Source organism: Lagopus muta, chromosome 8, assembly GCF_023343835.1.
Source record: "Lagopus muta isolate bLagMut1 chromosome 8, bLagMut1 primary, whole genome shotgun sequence".
NCBI lineage: Eukaryota > Metazoa > Chordata > Aves > Galliformes > Phasianidae > Lagopus > Lagopus muta.
In genome coordinates, this window is record NC_064440.1 from 9,623,652 (window position 1) to 9,643,574 (window position 19,923).

At 37.9% G+C, this 19,923-nt stretch overlaps 1 protein-coding gene across 3 annotated transcripts in view; it reads left to right on the forward strand.

The window, feature by feature from the left end:
- MYLK (myosin light chain kinase) overlaps positions 1 to 19,923 on the forward strand; it is a 176,859-nt gene that overhangs the window by 112,927 nt on the left and 44,009 nt on the right. For all 3 annotated transcript variants that reach the window (XM_048954167.1, XM_048954165.1, XM_048954166.1), the window contains exons 17-19: positions 8,155 to 8,271; positions 9,876 to 9,965; positions 19,736 to 19,786. In XM_048954167.1, coding sequence (XP_048810124.1) covers positions 8,155 to 8,271; positions 9,876 to 9,965; positions 19,736 to 19,786 — 258 coding nt within the window. The remainder of the gene's footprint in view (positions 1 to 8,154; positions 8,272 to 9,875; positions 9,966 to 19,735; positions 19,787 to 19,923) is intronic.

Sequence of the window (19,923 nt, forward strand, 5' to 3'; positions counted from 1 at the left end):
AATAACAACTTCAGGATGAATATTAGGAAGTATAGCTTGATAGAGAAACGCTCCATATGGATTAGTGTTACAGAAAGTATTTGGAGGAGCTTTAAATAGAGAGAGCAACAATAAAACTGGATGTAGTGCACAGCAACCCAGTGCCAGTATTCTGTCTTTTGCCCAAAGGCAGATTGGTCAGGCCTGCAGGTGTTATATCCTGCAGTAACAGTGCCTTTGGCCAACCCTGGAGCAGCATTTAATGGGCTCAGCAGATAATCCTCTGCAGCATCCTCAGCTGAAAGAGGGTTGAGTCTCTGGAGAAAGAGGGAAATTTAGAGCAAATGGACCTAGCTGAAATTAATGGGCTTAAATCATCCAAAGCAATTTTTTTTTTTCTTGTGTATGTACTCAGTACTCTTGTGTTCCACACCAAAATCCATTGTGAAAGTGGGAATGTGTGTGTTCTCAGCTATTTCAGCTGGGGTTTTTTTGCTGTGCTGCTGTGATGTTTCATGGTCTCTACTAGCTCTCATGTATGGAAAATGACATATGTATATTTTCCAGAGGAGTATCACAGATGAATCACAAAATCACAGAATGGCCAGGGTTGGAATGGACCTCAAGAATCATGAATCTCCAACCCCCCCCCCCGCCACATGAAGTCTGTGTAGTCAGTTTAGTGATTTCCTGGTAACAAATATATTGTAGATATAAATGCATGAAATTTGGTTTCAGAAACACTTGATAAAACAAGTGACATTTGGCCAAGAAGAGCAGACTTAAAAAAGTGCTTGTGTGTAACAAGATAACTGGAAAGGTAAACTAACTACACCATTTATGTGCTAACTTTCCCTGGCACTTAGTTCCTATCTGATACTAAGGCCATTTACCTGTTAATAAAACTTTTTCACATCTCTGGGCTTGAACAGGCTGACACTAAAGTCCTCGTTCAAGGCATTTTAGCCATTGGTGAGCAAGAAAAGCGGGGGATGTTGGCCTACTTCTTTGCCATCAGAACCCAAAATACAAACACTGGGCTTAGAATAATCACTGATTGTTAAGGTTTTCAGAGAGTGAAAAAAATGCATTCTGCTCCAAAAAAGTCTCATCTTCAAGCATACTGTGTAGCATATTTTGTAATATAGTAATTAATCTAGAGTTTGCAATGTACTCATTATTCCAGGATAAAATTTACACTAGCAATTAGAAATCATAATCTAGGCAGCATAATACTGAATGTTTCAGTCACAGCATATCAAAGAACAATCTCAGTCCTTACAGTTTGCATTTTTGTTATAAATACTTGCTCATTTCCCTTCCAAATAATGTAAATCAATACTTTTCAGTTCATTAGTTACCCCATTTCTTCTAGTAATTCCCCTATTAGTATACTGTTGACTGGTTGGCATGGAGTGATTTGTTGCTTAAAGTATCTTCTTTTATGAAGAAGTTGAGCTCTTGCACCATTTTTCTTTCACCAACTTGTCTGAGATGGTAGGAATTAAGTAAGATGATTTTATATTTTTCTTCTTTTAAATATTTGTTGGAGTGTTTATTCTCTTTCTGGGATAAGCACTAATGTTATTGTTGGTGGTTTTTTTGCCTGTGAAATCTCGAAATAAATGGTCACAGACAAACAAAGGAGCATGCTCATAACTTGGAGCTTCATGCATATATATGGGCAGGTTAGATGGTGTACGGTTAAGTGGTAGTTGTTTTTGATATGAGAGAATGTCTTTGTTTGAGGCTATGGGGAGGTTTTTTATTTGGAAGGAAAAAAAAAAAAGATTTTAAGAAGGCTGTAGCAAACACTACGTTGGAGTTAGACTTATAAGGACAGAGCAGAACAACAAACTTCCTCACACGGTGAACTCCTCAGAACAGAACCCATTTTGTTTTAGATTTGCATGGTACTTGCCAGAGTAGTGTCCTGTGCTAGTGTCCTAATGTGACTTTTGGGTAGGAAAATCTGGATTGAAATTTTTTACACGGTTAAAGATCAGGTTTAGAACACGAAAGGGAAAGGGCTTTGGGAGCTGACATTCTTTCTAGACTAGAGATTTGAGATGAACAAGTGAATATAAATACAAACTAGCAAACTTTCCATTTTGCTGAGTCACCTTGCTATGCTTGTTTGCCTTTGTATCACATGACTGTATAAATTGAGGAAAAACTACTTAATATAGGCATGGATGGCAGAAGCACTGTAGCTTAGAAAATGCCCAGTTTGTACTGCTTTATGTTAGATACTGCAATTTTTAATTGCTCAGTGTCTTGGCAGCATAAAGAGTTGGGTAATCCTGTTAGTAGTAATGCCTTAACAACTTTCTCGTGACTTAACATATCTCTTGTCTTCCTATCAGTTGCTCTTGTTGGTGCCATGCCAGCTAGGATCTGCCATGGCTTTTTGGATGTTTTAATTAGTGTTGAGCATGAATTTGGTGTGCAATTAACACATACTGCTGAAAGTAATTGGAATCTGCAGCTTAAAAGGCTTCTTCAAAAAGTTTATGTCTAGGGCAATTGCCTGAGCATCAGTTCTGTTGCAGCTCCATGCCACAATATTTCTTTCTATACTCTAATTTTTTTCTGAAGCTTCCTTCTTTCAGGAAGACATATAGTGTAGACTGAAATATAGCAGAAGAGATGAATTGTCTATAAGCTCTGGCAATTTACTGCAGTGGATACTTATTCTAACTGTTTTGGTTTTAGATCTAGAAACAAAGAATTGTCTGTTTACATATTTGAATGTATGTGTTTTCTGGTTCCAGATATTGGTTTCCTTTCTTTGATAGGCTAAAGAGCCCATTTATGCTTGATGTAATGGCTTTGATTCTGTAATAAAGACACTTCTGCCAATTTCTTTTATTTTTCTCAGACTTGATGAGTCAAGCTCCTATTAGCTTTCTCCCAGTAATGCACTTTATCTAGAACTCAGTGGAGTTTTGTTTGGTGATTTTCTGTTGGTTTGTATTGTGTTTTGTTTTTGTCTTTTTAATGCTCCTCTTCATTGTTGTGTGTTGGTTTATTGCCCTATGAAAGAACCAGGTAGCAGAACCATATTTCAGCATCAGTGAGATAGAGGTCATCTTCCCATTGCTGTATTTACTGGAGATAACTGGTCCTCTTTCTACTGTGTAGTGGAGCTCATATTTGTTATTTCTGTGTTAAACCTTTAAATATCCAAAATAGAGCATCCCTTGTTGCTTGTCATTTCAGTGTCTTAAGCTGTATTACTTGTCATTTCTCTGTCTTAAACCCCACTTCCTTTGAGTGAATAGACTCAGATTGAAAATTAGCTTGTCTGTGAGGTATGCTCTATTTTCTCTTTCTCTTTCCATTTCCAACTGTCTTGACATCTGTAAGCTTTTCAACATTTAATGTAGATCTAATTGTACATCACAGATTAAAATACTGAATAGCTTTGGTCCTACAGTCTGGTCACAGAGGAAGTCCACCAAAAAGTGATGATCTCTTATTGTCAGCTTTCCCCAGGTTCATTATTTTGGCAGCTCTAACTCTACCTGCACTTGCAGGTAGAGCATTAATGTGTACATTAAGAAGAGTGTGTCCAGCAGATTGAGGGAGGTGATCCTTCTACTTCCCCTCTAGTCTGCCTTGGTGAGACCACATCTGGAGAACTGCATCCAGTTCTGGGCTCGCCAGTTCAAAAAAGACAGGGAACTTCTAGAAGGAGTCCAGTAGAGAGCCACAAAGATGATTAGGGACCTGGAGCATCTCCCCTGTAGGGAAAGGCTGAGCAACCTGGGAATGTTCAGCCTGCAGAAAAGACCAAAGTGGTATCTTCTCAATGTTTGTAAGTATCTAATGAATGGGAGTCAAGTGTATGGGGCAGGCTCTTTTCAATAGTCTTCAGCAACAGGACAAGGGACAATGAGCACAAATTCAAACACAGGAAGTTACATACAAACGTGACGAAAAGCTTCCTTACTTTGAGAGTTTGGAGCACTACTCTGGAGTTTGAGAGCACTGGAACAGGCTGCACAAGAAGTGGTGGAGTCTCCTTCTGTGGAGATATTCAAAACTGACCTGGACACTTTCTTGTGTGACCTACTCTAGGGAACCTGCTTTAGCAGGGGTGGATTGGACTAGATGATGTCTGGAGGTCCCTTACAACCCCTACAATTCTGTGATTCTGTGAATGCTTTTAATGTATTAAAATAGTATTAATTACTAACAGAAATGTGAGATAACACATATTTCAGTAATGACTAATTACACACATATATTTTGCAGTTAAGTGTGCAGTCTCATGAATAACAAAAATAGGTTTTTCACATAGTTTGAACTCTATCACTTACCAATAATTATATTTAACCATTTTTCTTCTCTGAAACTCTGGTGAGTTTTTTTTACTACTTTGCCTGCTGTCATTCTGATTGTAGTCAGTCCTTTCCAGGTAAATCCACTTGCCCTTTTTAAACATGGCTGGGGCAGTAGCACATATTTGCACTTTCCTGCACAGTTAGTGCAGGATTTATTAGAAAATTAACTTTAAAATTAATTAGAAAATTTTTTAAAAAATCAATTCATTACAAAATTAACAGCAGTGAACCAAAGAGTTCTTCAATAAATTTATTGTGACTCTTAGACATAATTAATTATGGCCTAGTGTTTAATAATATTACTAAAAACTCTATAGTCCTCTTTGTCCTATGCGATACAAGTGAGAAGGTCAAAGTAACTTCAGTTTGTATTAGAGACAGGAGTCAGGACTTAAGCTATCTAGATGCCAGAGCTGGGAATTAGATGCAGGAGCTGTTTTTTGTTGGTTTGTATATTTGTTTTATATCTGAAGTTCACTTTCTGCAGAGTATCATGGAAAGAATGCAGAAGCCTAGAGATATTTTAAACTGGTTTGTACTATTTCTGAGCAAGTCAGAAAATCCTTTAATAGCTCAGAATGCGAGGGGAAGGCTTTAAGTATATGAGCCAGAGTCTCCAGTAAGTTGTAAGCTTCCGTGGCTGCTAAGGTCTATCTACAGCTTCATCAGTTCTGTTAACTGGAAGATCCAAGATGTAACCCCACAGTTTTTGATAGTGTTTTAAAGTCTGTCAGTGAACTGGTTCCTAAAAAAAAAAAAAAAAAAAGTGGAGGGCTACTGGGACAAAACTGATGGCAAATTTTTTTAGTTGACTGGAGTTTGTGAAGTGCCAGCATTCAGAATTCCAACTGCACTAATCTTTGAGTTTTCTTACAGTTATGAGAAAATGTGCTCATTTCAGGCCATAAGGAGTTTTTTCAGAGGAAATACCAAATATTTAATCAAAAGACATTTGTCCCTCTAGCCTCAGGAACCCTGCTGTAGGATCATGGAACATTGGACTTCTGGAGAGTTTCCTATCCTTATTAGATCTCATCAAGTTCTGCCAATTTGTTGCTTTTATTTTTTGTTGTTAGTGGTTGTGCTTTTTTGGTTGGTTGCTTGGTTTGTTTGTTCATTTGTTTTTTTGTAGTTTTCTAGGAAAAGATTTCTACAGCCAATTCTGTTCTCTCTCTGCCTCCCCTTGTTCCCCTGTGCCAGATTGGCTAATACCTCGTTGGATCTTTGGCCAATTTCACACTGTTTGGGTAGTTCATAGATTCTAATGCTAGTCGCTAAATAAAGGAGAATAACCCAAATTATCTCATGTCCCTCCTCTACTGAGAGCAGAATGCGACCATTACATCCAGTGGTAGAAACATGCCCAACGCTCCCAATGTACTTTGTATGTGCTGTTCCCAGGTGATTTCTGGGGAGTATGCTGAAGTGAAGGGAAACAGGATTCAGATTATTGCTGCAGGGATGTTGAAGTCAGGAGACAAAGGCAGCCCTTGAAAAATTGGGTTTCTCCTATTCACTAAATGACTTAATTCAAATTAAAGACAAATAAATATTCTTTTGCAGTGGGCAGGACTGAAGTATTTCTTAAGGACTCTCTTTTTAGTGGAGTAAGCCAAAGGTAGCTTTGATCAGACCTTGCTGCCTGGCCTGGCCAATACTGGGTTCTAAAAGCACAGCTAACAGAGTGCTGAATGCACATAGCAAGTAGAGGATCATCATGAGAAAATCCCAAAATTCGAGATTTTACTATAATAGTGGAGAATGACTTATTGTTAGGCTGGAGACTTTCTGTTTTGTTTCTGCATCAGGAAGTGGTTCTTGTAAGACATTAACTTACATAGCTGCAGCATGCTGTATGGGCAACAGTGTAACAATATGAATGCATACAAGTGAGTTCTCCATCACACATCATTGCTTCACAGTCTCTGTTTTTTGGCAAGAGCATTTTTGGGTTATAATATGTGACCTTTTCTAAGCATATCATATAGATTTATGCAAATTCTTAGACTGCAAGTTATCATTCATTTCCCCTCCAATTTTCTCTAAGCAGAAGAGCCACCTGAATTTATATTTGCTAGATGCCTGAAAGAATACTTTTCTAATGTCTCTCCTCCATTTGGAACAGAGCTGCAGCTCGTGACATTTTTGGCTCAGCCTAACTCATGAAGATGAGCTGACTCAGGGAAGGCACATGGCTTTTCTCTTCATGCTGTGGTTGGCTGAACACAGCCCTGTGAGTGAGGGGTCAGTGCTCCTGAGAGTTTTCACATTGTTTCTCAGGGGGAAAATTGGCATTATTTAAAGCTTCTTGATTTTGTGGAGAATGAGGAGGAGGGAAACATTCAATTTTTTCAAACCCATTGTGTGTCTGGCAAAGCAAATTTATGGAGAATGGTTAGAAAATCTTTTAAAAGATTTGCTTTGAATTATATTATATTATCCAGCTTTACAATGAGGAAAAGTCTGAGTACCAAAAGTGTAATTGCCACATCAGAGCTGCAATCTACTCTCCAAGAGGAGCCATTAAGCTCCCAATGTTTTTCTAATGCCATCTCCCTCATTACAAGTGATAGAGGTGATGGGGAGCCTGAGATCAGGCACTCTGGAAAGTAGAAGGTAGCCTCCAGTTAATGTAGAAAGAAAGATGGAAATTGACAACAGATGCTGGGAAATTTCCCTGTGTCTCCAGGCTCTTAGAAAAGGTCTAAGAAAGATAATCTTTACACTCCATCCATCAATTAGGAGAGCCGAGGAAGGTAAATGGAGAAAAAAAAGAGGAGGTACTACTGTGGCGGAAATAAATGGAAGGTGGAGGCATTGTGGGCAAGAGAACAACATTGTCTGAAGTGCACAATGTCTCAGGCTGTGTTGAGGGCACAGGTCAGGCTTTCCAGTAAGGAAGGAGAAAGAAAGACAACACTTAATGAGGAATATTTGGAAGCTGAAAGTGTTTTAAGTGAGGTTTTCCTTGGGAAGCAAAGCACATAGTTGTTTCAAGTAATGCAAGTGAACGTAAGGAATTAGGTGAACCACAGTTCTCTTTCCTTGTCTCCAACCAGTGGGAACATCTTCTGTTTTGGTTCACAGAGTTTTATTTTTTAAGAGGAAATGTATTTCCCTTGGGTCATACCAGACTCCCTTTGGTAACTAGCGAGCTTATGTTGCATCCTGTTTCTACATACCCATTGAAGTCAGATGCTGCTTTTTAGTTTCAAATGGAATGAGTTTGTTGCAATGACAAATTCGATTGCTGATTTTATGTTGGACTTTTTAACAAACGCTTTACAATATCAGATGATCATTCTTTGATGAATTCAGGCAGAACAAAATGGCTCTCAGTTCCATTTTTAAACTTGGCCAGCAAGCTAGCATTCTACTTTCAAACATGGATGCTTATGAGAGTGCTAGAGATAAGGCTGAATCAAAATATTACACACAGTTCATGGACATCCTCTTCTTTAGATATTTGCACTGCTAGCATTTTTGAGAAATAAAAAAGTGAGGAGTCCTTTCCCCTGCTATAACACAAAGAACATTAGCAGAGATTCTGCTCTGAGTCTTTTCTACCATTATCCATTAACCTCTTCAGTGCTGCAGAGACAGCTTTGAGAATCTTGGGGAACAGTGATGTGTGTCCATGTGGTTTTATTTTATTTCAGCATTAATGAAGTTCTGACTCTGATGTTAAATTATTGAGGTCAACGCATCTTTTTCTATCAGTTAATATCAACTGTAGGAAAAGATTGGTTGGTTTCATGCATTCTGTTCATTTTGTGGACTGCATCATGATGTCTCTCTTATTTGGACTCTCTTTCTATTGTATTAGGGACACTGTGTTCACTAACCATTGAGAAGGTCATGCCTGAAGATGGGGGAGAATACAAATGCATAGCAGAGAATGCAGCAGGAAAAGCAGAATGTGTTTGCAAAGTGCTTGTGGAAGGTAAGTAGTTTCCTGGATACAGAAAAATCCTCTTTGATTTCATCCTTCCCTCCCTTTCTTTCCCAGTACCAGCCTTTATGAACCACATACACAAAAAGTATCTCTGCCCACTTCTTCTCTCAGCTTTTCAGTCTATACAGAAATTGGGTGAGTTCCATAAAGGAGAACGAGCAGAGACAATACAGACCCAAGGGCTCTCTTTGCTTTGTGGAATAATCTATATTCTCCTGCTGCTCTCTGTATTTCACAAGGATTGTAGAGCTGGACTTGACTGTGAGCTATATGCATTCTTTAAAAACATATAAGAATTGAGAGTGGAAGCCTGGCTACTATTCTGTCTCAACTCTACTACTTATGGCTTCTCACTTCTTTTCAGTCCTTTGTTTTTTCTAGTGAAAGGAAGGAAATATAAATTAATTAGCAGCTCAATCACTTGTGCATGCCAAGTTTAGAAGATGGATAATTTGCTAAGAGGGGAATGCCACTGGATAGTCCATGTCCATGACTGGCAGAGGGGAAGGATAGCAGGTTTTTTTAAAATTAGAATTGTGATCTAAAACAACAACTCAGATTGCTCCTTTCTACTCAGTGTGCTGTCAGCTTCCCAGATAATAATTTTTAGATTCCAGAAATAATGTTTAATTTCATTATATCTATTTTGTTCCCATGGACTCAAATTATGTCTGAGGAATATTTGACTTCAGTAATCAAAATAGTTATGGGACAAATCTGTAAAATCTTAAGTGTCTGGATTCAAACCTAGCACAGCCTTCTCTTAATTGTTTGGTAGGAGATTCTGTCTTTCTCCATTAACTTTTTAGAGAACACAGTTTTCACGCTCCGGTACCTAGATGACTCAAACGAGTGCTTCCATAAAGTTTATGCTACCTTTTATCCAGAAACAAAATTTTGAACAGCCATCTCCTGTACAAATAAATTGAAAGGTGAATATTTGAAAGCTATAAGCTGATAGAGCTATTGCTGCAGTCAGAATTCTGAATTGGGATCTTTCTTCTGAAAAGAAATGTTGAGATCAAGCAGTCTAACAAGTGATGCTCATTAGAATTTGTTACCTGAAATGCACTGTGTGGGATAACCTTCATGAAAAACATTTGCATCTTCTACTCATGTGTCTATATCGTATGGGAACATACAGGGGAAATGCTGATTTTCAAAGCGTGCTAGTCTATAGAGTTCACATAGATAATGGAATAGAAGAATGACATGAAAGAGATTCTTTAGGGTGAAATAATGCTTCAAAGATGCCTTGGATTCCCTGTTTCCCTGCCATGTCTAAAGCAATTTTATGCAAATTGTGCTTAGTTCTGTTGAGTCAAAATGGGCCCACTAGCTTTGATGGTGCCTCTTTTTTAGCTGTTCTCTCAGGCTCTCAGTGCAATTGGTCCCATACAGGGATTCTCCCTGTCTGCTCCTTCTTCATTTAGGAATGTGACATTCTTCAGCAAGTTTGTGCAGAAAAGCTTGCTTGAAAAAAATAAAGGCCAGTGATTTCCTCTAACCCTGCAGAAATACAAAAACAGACAGCTCTTTCATTATTGTTTTTTTAAATAGAATTTGTATTTTATTATTTGCTTTCATTGTAGATGCCTCATCCACAAAGGCCGCAAAGGTTGCTGAGAAAAAGACCAAGAAGCCTAAGACCACACTTCCCCCTGTGCTGTCAACAGAAAGCAGTAAGTGACAGAGATTTTAATTATTTCCTTCTTACTGGAAACAAACGAGTGCTTTGGGATTCCACAGTCATACCCTTCTGTTTGCAGGCGTAGTATTAGGAGTTTGTTCTGCTCCTTTACCCTCTGCACATAAGGCTTATGAAGTGTGTTTCTGTCTTGTGGGGATTAGAAGTAAGAGGTAAAACCATAAGTTCAGATCCAGCCCACTCAGTTCTCAGTTTTTTATAATGATGCAATAAACTTATGACACAGATTTCTTTTTGGCTGCCTACCAAGGAGCAGAGAAATTCTCAAGTGGTTTGCCTGCAGTCATGTTGCATCCAGTGTAGACAGTATATTGTCTTACCATCGTAGGTAGGGTATCTTTGCTGAATCATCTTGTAACATGATATTTTTTTGAATAAGAAATTTCTACTACTGATTTTGATATGAGTGCTCATAGTATGGAAATGTCTATCTCAGATGGCAATGTGAGTTCCTAAAAAAGACATAAAGACAGAATTCTAATGGAAAATGAAATACTTAATCCTGCTGTGTTCTCCTCTCAAAATAAAAGAAAAACAAAACTTTATAATGTGATTTTCCAGCATGGAGCATTTTCTGCTTTATTTAGTAGCAGTCAGGATTCAGTGCAGTTTTGTATTTGTTGATGATCACAGGTAATAACTGTGCTTCTGGAATTGTTGTCTTACGTATAGCTGTGCCCTGGGTTAAGCTGTTTCTTAGTTGCTTGCTGAGCTTTACAACTTTTCCCTTCTACATGTCATTTAGGATTGTGTGAAGGATCACACCAGCATGCTCCAAACATGCTCCACCTCTGTACCTGAGCTTGAAATGCTGTAAATTATAGGAATTAAGCACAACCTTTTTTTTTTTTTCTTAGATATGAAAGAAAGGATTTTAAAGCCATTCAAAGCTCCACAGGATAGTGTTTTGAATAGTGTTTTGTATGCACATACATTTCACAGAATCTCAGAAAGGTTGAAGTTGGAAGAGACCTCTAGGTCCATCTGGTCCAACTTCTGCACAAGCAGGGACACCCAGAGCAGAGTGCCCAGGGCCCTGCCTAGGGGGCTTTTGAAGCTCTCCAAGGAGACTTCACAACATCTCTGGGCAACCTGTGTCAGTGCTCCATCATATGCACTGCACAGAAGTGCTTCCTGATGGTCAGAGGGAACTTGTTTTCCAATTTGTGCCCCATGCCTCTTGTCCAGCCCCTGTGCACCACGGATAAGAGCCTGGCTTCATCTTCTTTGCACCTTCCTGTCAGCTATTTATAGACACTGATACAATCTCAATTAGCCACTCCCCGCAGTTTCTTCTCATCCTTCCAGCAGTGTTATCAATTGCAGCTTCCCTGGGAGAAAGTGTGAGTAGGAATTAAATCTAAATACGTGGATAATGCCCTGATCCACATCCTAGTAGAATCACTACTTGTCTTGCTGTGGATGGAAATTGGATAGGAGGAGTAAAACAGAAGTTTGTAATTCTGGATTTAGTAATAAATGGGAAGTCAATGGGAACACTGAAATAATGATGACTGTTGTTCTTAAGAATTCCCTTTTTTTCAAAATGCCTTTAAAGCATCTTTCCTGTTGCACTGAAAACATTGAGAAAACCAGAGAGAATGTTGGCCTTTGCAAGAGTTTTTGGAAAACTTAAATAAAAAAAAAAAAAGATGCATATTTACTTTTAAAAGGATTTGGTTGCAGAGATTCCATGGGTATTTTCTAACATCTCATCCTCAGTCTCTGGAAGACTGCCTGAAATGAGCAAAATATACAAAACTGATCCAGTATACTTCGTATTTTCAATATGAACTGAAATCCCTTTCAGATATAGAGAAGTTCCTTATCTGAAAGAAAGTGGGCATAACAGCTCAGTTATTTGTACATCTTTGCCCGTTCTTTCCAAAAGAAATCACAATCTAATAAGCAGATAAATTTTTACTAAGTGCTCTTCTAGTCTTTGTTGCCACATCAACTCATCACCAGTCCTAATGGCAAGTAAAATGGAAGGAATTACATGGAAGAAATAGCAAGGAAAGATATCCTAGCAATGCCACTGAATAAAATCTGTATTTTGACTGTTTCAGTTCTAAACCTTCCACCTGTTTCTTTGAATAGATTTTGGAGAAATAAAGACATTACATAGCACAGATTAAATAGACTGAGAATGTTTAGTTTTAAAATATATTACTGAAAAGGAATATGGTAAAATGTGTAAAATGATGAACAGCACTGATCTCCTGTGCCAAGCATGGAAAAGAGCAAGAAATGCCATTTCTGGTTGAATTCAGAAATGACATGCCATTAAATTCAGGGTCCACTTCACAAATCTGTAAATGGTTTGCTTTATGTATTCTTCCTGGATTTATAGGATTGAATTCTATCAAGTCACAGCAGTATATACTGTATGGGTATAGAAGCTGTACACTCTATGACATCTTCAGAAATCCTTCTCAGGAAAAATATTCCACATTGTCTATTTTCTATAAGAAAATAAAAGTCAAATTTCATATGGTGAGCATCTATGTCAACATTTCCTCCTTTTGGATATCTTATAAGAGATTCCAAGATTTTTGCCCTGGTAGGAACCTTCAGGAAATCTTATGGATATTAATTAACTTTTAGTTCCTGACAGTGAAGGTCAAAATGCTTCTCTTTCTGAAAGAGAATGAATGTTATTGGCTTATTAATCTGTAGACATTTTCTCACTGTGAAAATTGTTGCTGCTTCATTGACTGTACTATAATAGGAAGAAACAGCATCCCAGTAATTGCAACCAAGAAAAGAACTGATTTTGATGCTTCAAAAAATAACCATCCCAAGTCTAAGCATTGGATCAAAGTGTTTGGAAAGAAATGCCCACTATTTTTTGAAGATCTAATTCACAGCACTACTCTCCGTAAATAGTAAGAGGTGGCAAATGCCACTTGTCATAATCAGTAATATGAAAACCTAACAGGAAATCCTGGATTCCAGAGTAACACACTTGTTAAACCTGCCATTCTCATGCTCAAAGCACATGCATTGAAGGGTGTTCCCAGCACACATTTTATTGCACAAGCATAAATTTTTCTGATCAGTCAAAAATAAAGTTACATCAGAGAAGTAACACCTCCAAGTGAAGGGGCCCTAGATGGATTATTTAGCAGTATTTGGGATCTTGCTGATATCTATCTTTCATATAAGCCACTGCATAAAATCTGTCTGCTGCTTTCATGTCAAACAATTTTGGTGAAGTAATAATGCACATTTTTGGTTTAGTAGTAATGCATTCTCCTGCTGACAGTTGTTAATAAAATGTCATCAGTGACACTGTCCAGATTGAATCCTCTGGAAGGACTGCTTTGTTATCTACCAGATCTGATTCCCAGCACCATCGGTACTTGAATTCAGGTCGAAAAATGGCATTTCTAGAAAAGAGCATCATAGATATAAATATGCTGGACAGGACTCCTTGTCATATTACCTATTCATTGCTGTAGAGTTGGGGATGGGGTAGGTTCTAAGCTTTTTAATCACCATGGAAAAATTGTGTGTCATTGGCCCAAGTGATTAGCACACAGTTCTGTTATCTGCTTTTCAATAAACAGTCTTGTCAGAGGATCCAAATCTGCAAACGCTATCGTAAGAAAATGGCACATTAAATATTTAAGCTTGATGAATTTTTGGTTGATTTCTGTTCTTTCAATATAATATGAAAAATGGCACTGAGGAATATAAGGTGTTTTAAAATTTTACTATCATGTCAGATTGTTTTCTCCTTAGTACAAAACTTGCCTACTTCTAAGAGAAGAACTTTGTTGCTAAGGAAGCAACTAATCAGGTCAGAGAAATTCTCTTAATTGCAGAAATGAGACTCAACTGTGGAGCAGATGTGTTCTGGCAACTGTGCTACTGCTGCCCTCTTTGGTCCTTAGAACCTTCTGAGATGCATTTAGTGTTCAGTGAGGCTATTTAAACCAGTTCCCTCAGCAGCCTGTTCCTTTATCATAAGGTCCATGGTACTCCTGACTGCTGCAAGAACCAAGTTCTCTACACAGTGAATACGAAGTATCTAGATCTCTATTTAGTGTGTTGGAGCAATATGAATTTCACTGCCAGAGAAGTCTCTAGCTGAACTTTTTCAAGGAAAGATCAATCTCTTTTTCTATGAGAGGTGATGAATGCATTTCTCAGGATTAGGATCTGAGGGTAACTACCTGTGGCACAAGTCTTCACAACAAAGATATGTGAAACAACAGTGCAGTGGTGACTGAAGTTTGGTTGCCTTCGTAGGTGAAAAGAAAATTCAGCAACAGTACTTATGAAGACTGCAATTGGAGAAACACTAATTTGTTGTTCTCCATGAAGCCCAGTCCAGTACTGCTGGCCCAGTATGCATTTTGATTCTCTGCCAGGTTATTTTATAGCTCACACCACTCTGACATCTTCTGAGTTAATATTGGCACAGAACAGTATTTTCCATGTGTTTTTCATACGATCTATCCTACATAGCTGTATGTTGACCAAAGAAGACAAAAATGTTTATTGATTATCTTATGATTGTCTTATGCAGAGAAAAATGAGATAGTTTTTGCAACATGGCTTTGAACTGAGGAGGTGCCACATACCATAAATTCCCAGTTATGTCACTGATGACAAATTGCAGATCTGTGGCATGTCGTAAAATATTCACCAAAGTTTCTTTTCTAAAAGAGGGGCCTACATCCACTGACTTTATTAAGGTACAAAGGCACAGAATGTCTAACTTGTCTCACTAAAATAATTCAGAGCTCCTGAATGTCCAAACGCCCTTACAGTCTTTTTCCTTCCTAGCAGGCTGGATAGCAGGCTAGTGACCAAGTCTAGGCTGCTGATTGTACACAACTGTGCACAGCCTTTTAGCATCTACTGCTAGATGTCCTTAACCAATATGAGAAATACCAAAAATGGAATCTATATTCAAGCAGCTAACATTCTCTTGCTCCCAGTTTCAGTGGAACTCACACATCTTTGATAGTAAGCACTGTTTGATGTTGGACCTCTTCTGCCCTTTAACTGCAGAAACTGCTCAAGCACTTTGCTGACAAACTGTGATGGAATTGTTTCTTCCTCTAGCTGAGCTGTTTTAAATATTAAGTAACTCTGAGAGTACTATTCTGCATTGCTGAAGCTTTGGGTGTGCTAGCTCTCTCTTGCCTGAAATGCAAGAGTGAAAATTTCTTGGATTATTTTTTTCTCATGGAGAAGGCTAGATTCTTTTTTCAGTTAGAGGACACTGTGTGTTTTAGAAACTAAATTTGGGAAGTTGCAACAAAATGTTGGTTGTTTCTAATGAGAAAAATAAAAGCCATTAAAAACTGCTGAAACTTGCAAACTGAAAAAAAGTGACTTGTATGGCATTTAGTTCTTTAATTTCCTCATGTCATCAGATTTAATTTCATTTAAGAGTTCCTCTCTATTTCATTGTATTTAGGTATTCAATGTTTATTTGGAAACAGAACTAGGAATTTGCTTCTTGAGAAGCAATCAAGTGAAATTAAGCTTTCAAACCATGACATTTTTAGGCTACTGGTCCTGGTACATTGTCGCTGTTGATTTTCTCTGTAGCAATTAGTACAGGTTCATGAATGCATTAATAAGTTGTTAAGTAATTATGTGTTTTGTTTTAGTGCAGTTTTAGCCATCATCTTTCTCTTATCTCAGCTTATCTGTTCTCTGTAATACCTGTAATAAGTTTTTGTACCAACGAGGAAGTCTGCGAGGGAAGCAAGGACAGAATGGAATAAGTCATTGCCTTAACTGTGAGGATTTTACTCTTCTGTACTTCTAGGTCTCAGTCGCTTCATGCCTTCTAGCACCAGAAATGGTTAGAGGAGATAAAAACTGTTTCCTTTGTGTCGTACTCTGATGTCTGGTCAGGAAGAGGTTACACCGTCTTTCTCCTTATGTTTAACAGAGTTAGGTGTTTACTGTGCTTATTTACTAGCAGAAATCCATCAGTACAGAAGATGTGCACATAACTTTAGACTTGTTCCTAAAGGAAAACAGAAATTATGGACTGGTTGGAAATGCTATCTTGAGTACTGCTGTTTTTTCAGACTGTAACAGAGTTCTACTTCTGCTTTATGAAAGCAAGTTGTACAGAGAGCCATTTCAGGGGAGGGCTATGCTTATTTTTAGTAAAATTCCAAAAAAGGAAAACAGAAAAGAAAGAGGCTTCCGAACATATCTGCTCTCATGAATTCAACATCAGGGCAAAGAACTTCACAACCAAATGTCCCACAGCTATCGGCCTGTATGGAATCTTTCCCTTTTTTAGTGTATGTGCCCCCAGACACAAGCTCTCTAAGAGGCAAACCTGGCTATAAAGTTATGTAAATACCAGCCTTGTGATGTTTACATTAAGTCGTTTCTAGAAGGCAGATTCGTTTAAGGAGGGAATATTATGTCCTTTTTTTTTTTTTTCCAGGCTGGTTTTCAGCTTCAGCCTGTTTCAATGTAAATATCAAAAGAGAGAAAAGGTCTTTTTTGCTGAAAAAGCAGCAGAAGCAGACTTACACTAACATTTCCAAGAGGCTCAAATATTTTAATGAAAACAATCATTTGACCTCGTCAACTTTGATTAATCTTATTAGATTTTTTCATGTCTCCAGCAGCTTTTGAAACAAAAGCTGCTTTCAAAAAGATGCATGAGATGAGCTGCGATTCTTAAGGATGGTTTAAAAACAGTAGAGTGTGCATCATCTGCCAAAAAAGTCAGCTTCAAGGATGCAGAGACGTATCTTTCTGCTCATTCCCTGCCACACTGCCCCTGCCTTGCATTTCTGCTCGGCGCTATTTGTGTCTGCAAAACAGGATATTCAGCCAGACCTTCCAGCAACCCTTTGCAGTCTGCATGGTTTGATGAAATCCAGTGACAGTCTGTATATCCTCAGTTAAGCGAATGTTATGTCCTCATGGGTAAAAACTAAAAATTAAAAAAGTCTTATGTTTTCATGTAAAAAGCAGAGCCTTAATTGATTGGTGGGTGAGGGACTGGGAGTGGCTGATGATAGACTGGGGAAAGTTAGAGAAGTATCTGAGTATATAGGCAGTCATTCTGTGTATGTATTGTGCAAAGGCAACAAAGGACAGTGTCAGCCAAGTGAAAAAAATTCTTGAGATATCTAGAATTAGAGTGAAACACAAGAATATGGAGAATGAAATCACCCCACCAGAACTTGCCTGACACTTGCAACAACCAAGTGAATATCATGCTAGATTAAGGAAAATGACTTTTCTCCTATTTGTCTGCAGTGACATTTCTGAAAAATAGCTGTTGTATCTACAACCCAAGATGGCACTTACTTCTTCCTCATCACTGGTGTTCTTTGTTCATATCAGGCTTAATGGATTGTGGAAGTAATCAAATTCATGTCATTACTTTAACTACTATTAGAACTCATTATAACTCTTATAACCCAGCAGCTATTTCTCCCTAAGTTTAGAGAAGAGGAGAGAATCTGATATCAAATGCAGCACCAAAAAATTATGTATTATTAAATTATATCACGGAGTTATTTTGCATAAGATTGTGCATCCAATGCATAACTAATGGTATATTTTCACTAATGGTGATGTTTAACAGCAGACAACAGGCCAGATTCTGCAGCCCTTCCAAGTGGCACCTGATCATAGAAGTAGTTTCATCTACATAACTGTGACTACAGTTTGAAATAAATGAGTTTCAGCTCCAGGCGTGAAAATGCAATGACAAAGAGGAGAGCTGTTTCAAAAATACCACTTTTTGCTTTTGTTCATAGAAGTTGGATAGGAAAGCTGGAAATATTTTTGCTGTTACCAGAGTAGCCAGGGGATATCTCAGTCCATTGATAACCCAACAAGTCATGAGTCCCTTTAATTAACAGTAGAGCTCTTTGAATGCCTCTGTTTAAAAAGAGTTAAACGCACATGGTAGACATGGTCCTGTTATGACAGGATAAAATCTACAAAAGTCTTAATCAGAACCTTTAATTAGTGCTGTTGAGCTGTCACTGACGAAAGGCCTCCTTGAGAGAGATCCAATTCTTTTTTGATTCAGCCATAAGCACTGCAAGAATATCCTACCTCTTCATTATTGTATCTCATCTGCTTTGAGCAAAAACGATACAGATAGAGCACATAGAAGCTAAGTATATGTATACTAAGAGAGAAAATAGCTATGCAATGGAATAGATTCTAAGAAGAAAGTGAAAACAACTTCACTGTACAATGAAATATTCTGCAGAATGAACTGAACAAACACTGGTGTTGACCGGTAAACCATTATTTTTTTATGAAAGCATTTGGTCTTTTAATAACCTATAGTAAATCAGTTGTGACTTTAAAAATTAAATCAATATTCACACAACTGCCCATGGCTCGATCTGTAACATTAGATTCCCACAGTGAATTCACATCTCATGGCTCCTTATTCTCAGGGTCTCAGGTGACCCATTGCCTGAGTATCATGCACAGCTAGTAGCAAAGGAGGTTGAAGTAAAAATCTCTGTTGGTTTGGTGGGAGGGTTGTGAGGTTTTGTTTGTTTGTGGGGGGTTTGTTTGTTTGTTTGTTTTGCTGCTCAGTGTCTTCTGAATTCAAAATATCTTTAACAATGAACCAAGTCAAACCTTTTGAGAGTGTTATGGCTGTCACTATGCACATATAGAGATGCTGCCAGATATTCAAAAGCACAAGGCCGATACTGCCTCTACTGCAGAAAATAACATCTTAGTAGCCAGACTGGTTCAATCAAGCTGCCTACCTGAGCACAAGAAAAGAAGAAATATCCTCTCAGAGCAGAGGCACCTAATCTAAGTGTCTGACAGTCTTTTAGTGGGTAAAAAGAGAGTGCTTTACAAGGAATTATTTCCTCCATTTCTGGAATTCAGTGGTTTGAAGGCATTCCATTCCGTTACATTTAATGGCCAGCACTAGATGTAACTCTTATGAATTTGTCCTTTTGAACCTCTTTATGTTTCTATCGTGTAAAACATTACTTGTCTGTGAACATAACATGCATGCCACATTTAAAACCACTTCTGTCTCCTTTTTATCTGCTCCCTCATAATTCGAGTAGCCTCTAAATACTTTCTTTTTTTCTGAGAAATGGTAAATAGTCTTTTTTTACCTTTTTTTCTTCTCAGTTGTTTTTTTACTTACCATTCACAATTTTCTAGAACATTGTCTTCTCAATATGTAGTACATAGGTGTCAAATGTTGGGGCACATGACTCTTTCATTGTGAATATTAGCAAAAGTTGTCCCTACCTGAGGAAGAAGATGTGGCACAGGAACTGATACAAGTCTTTACTGCCAGTACATGTTTCTTTGCTAGCTCACACGGGGCATAAGAAGTAGCACGTGGTATTCACTGTATAACTTTAACTGAGTTTGTTCAGCATTGATGATGCTAGAAATTTTAACAGAAATTCAGTATGAAGTGGATCTTGGACTGGTGTCTTCACCCCTGTTAAGCTGCTATGAGAAATGGAGCGTGGTGGAGAATGGGACATGCATAGCAGATGACTTTACTCTTTTAAAAAGTTCTGTTTTCAACTGTGGATATTCTGAGGATCATTCAGAATAATTAGTGTTTTTTTAAAGTATTTTAATTTCATCAGTTTAATATGCTACAAGAACATAATAGGTTTCCAAGTACAAACAAAGCATCACTATGAATGTAAGCTTCACAGTTATTCTACTTCCTTCCAAAACTCAAAACTTTTAATTAACTTTTTTTTTTGTTTATAATATAATTAGGTGAAGCAACAGTGAAGAAGAAACCAGCTCCAAAGACTCCTCCAAAAGCAGGTAATCATTTGCATGCATCATCCTGTAGGAATTAATAATAAATCATTACAGTTTTAAAGATCGGTCAATGCACTTCGAAGTACAGCTGTTTACCTGCAGAATTTATTGTGCATATGTGATTAAATGGTAGGTATTAT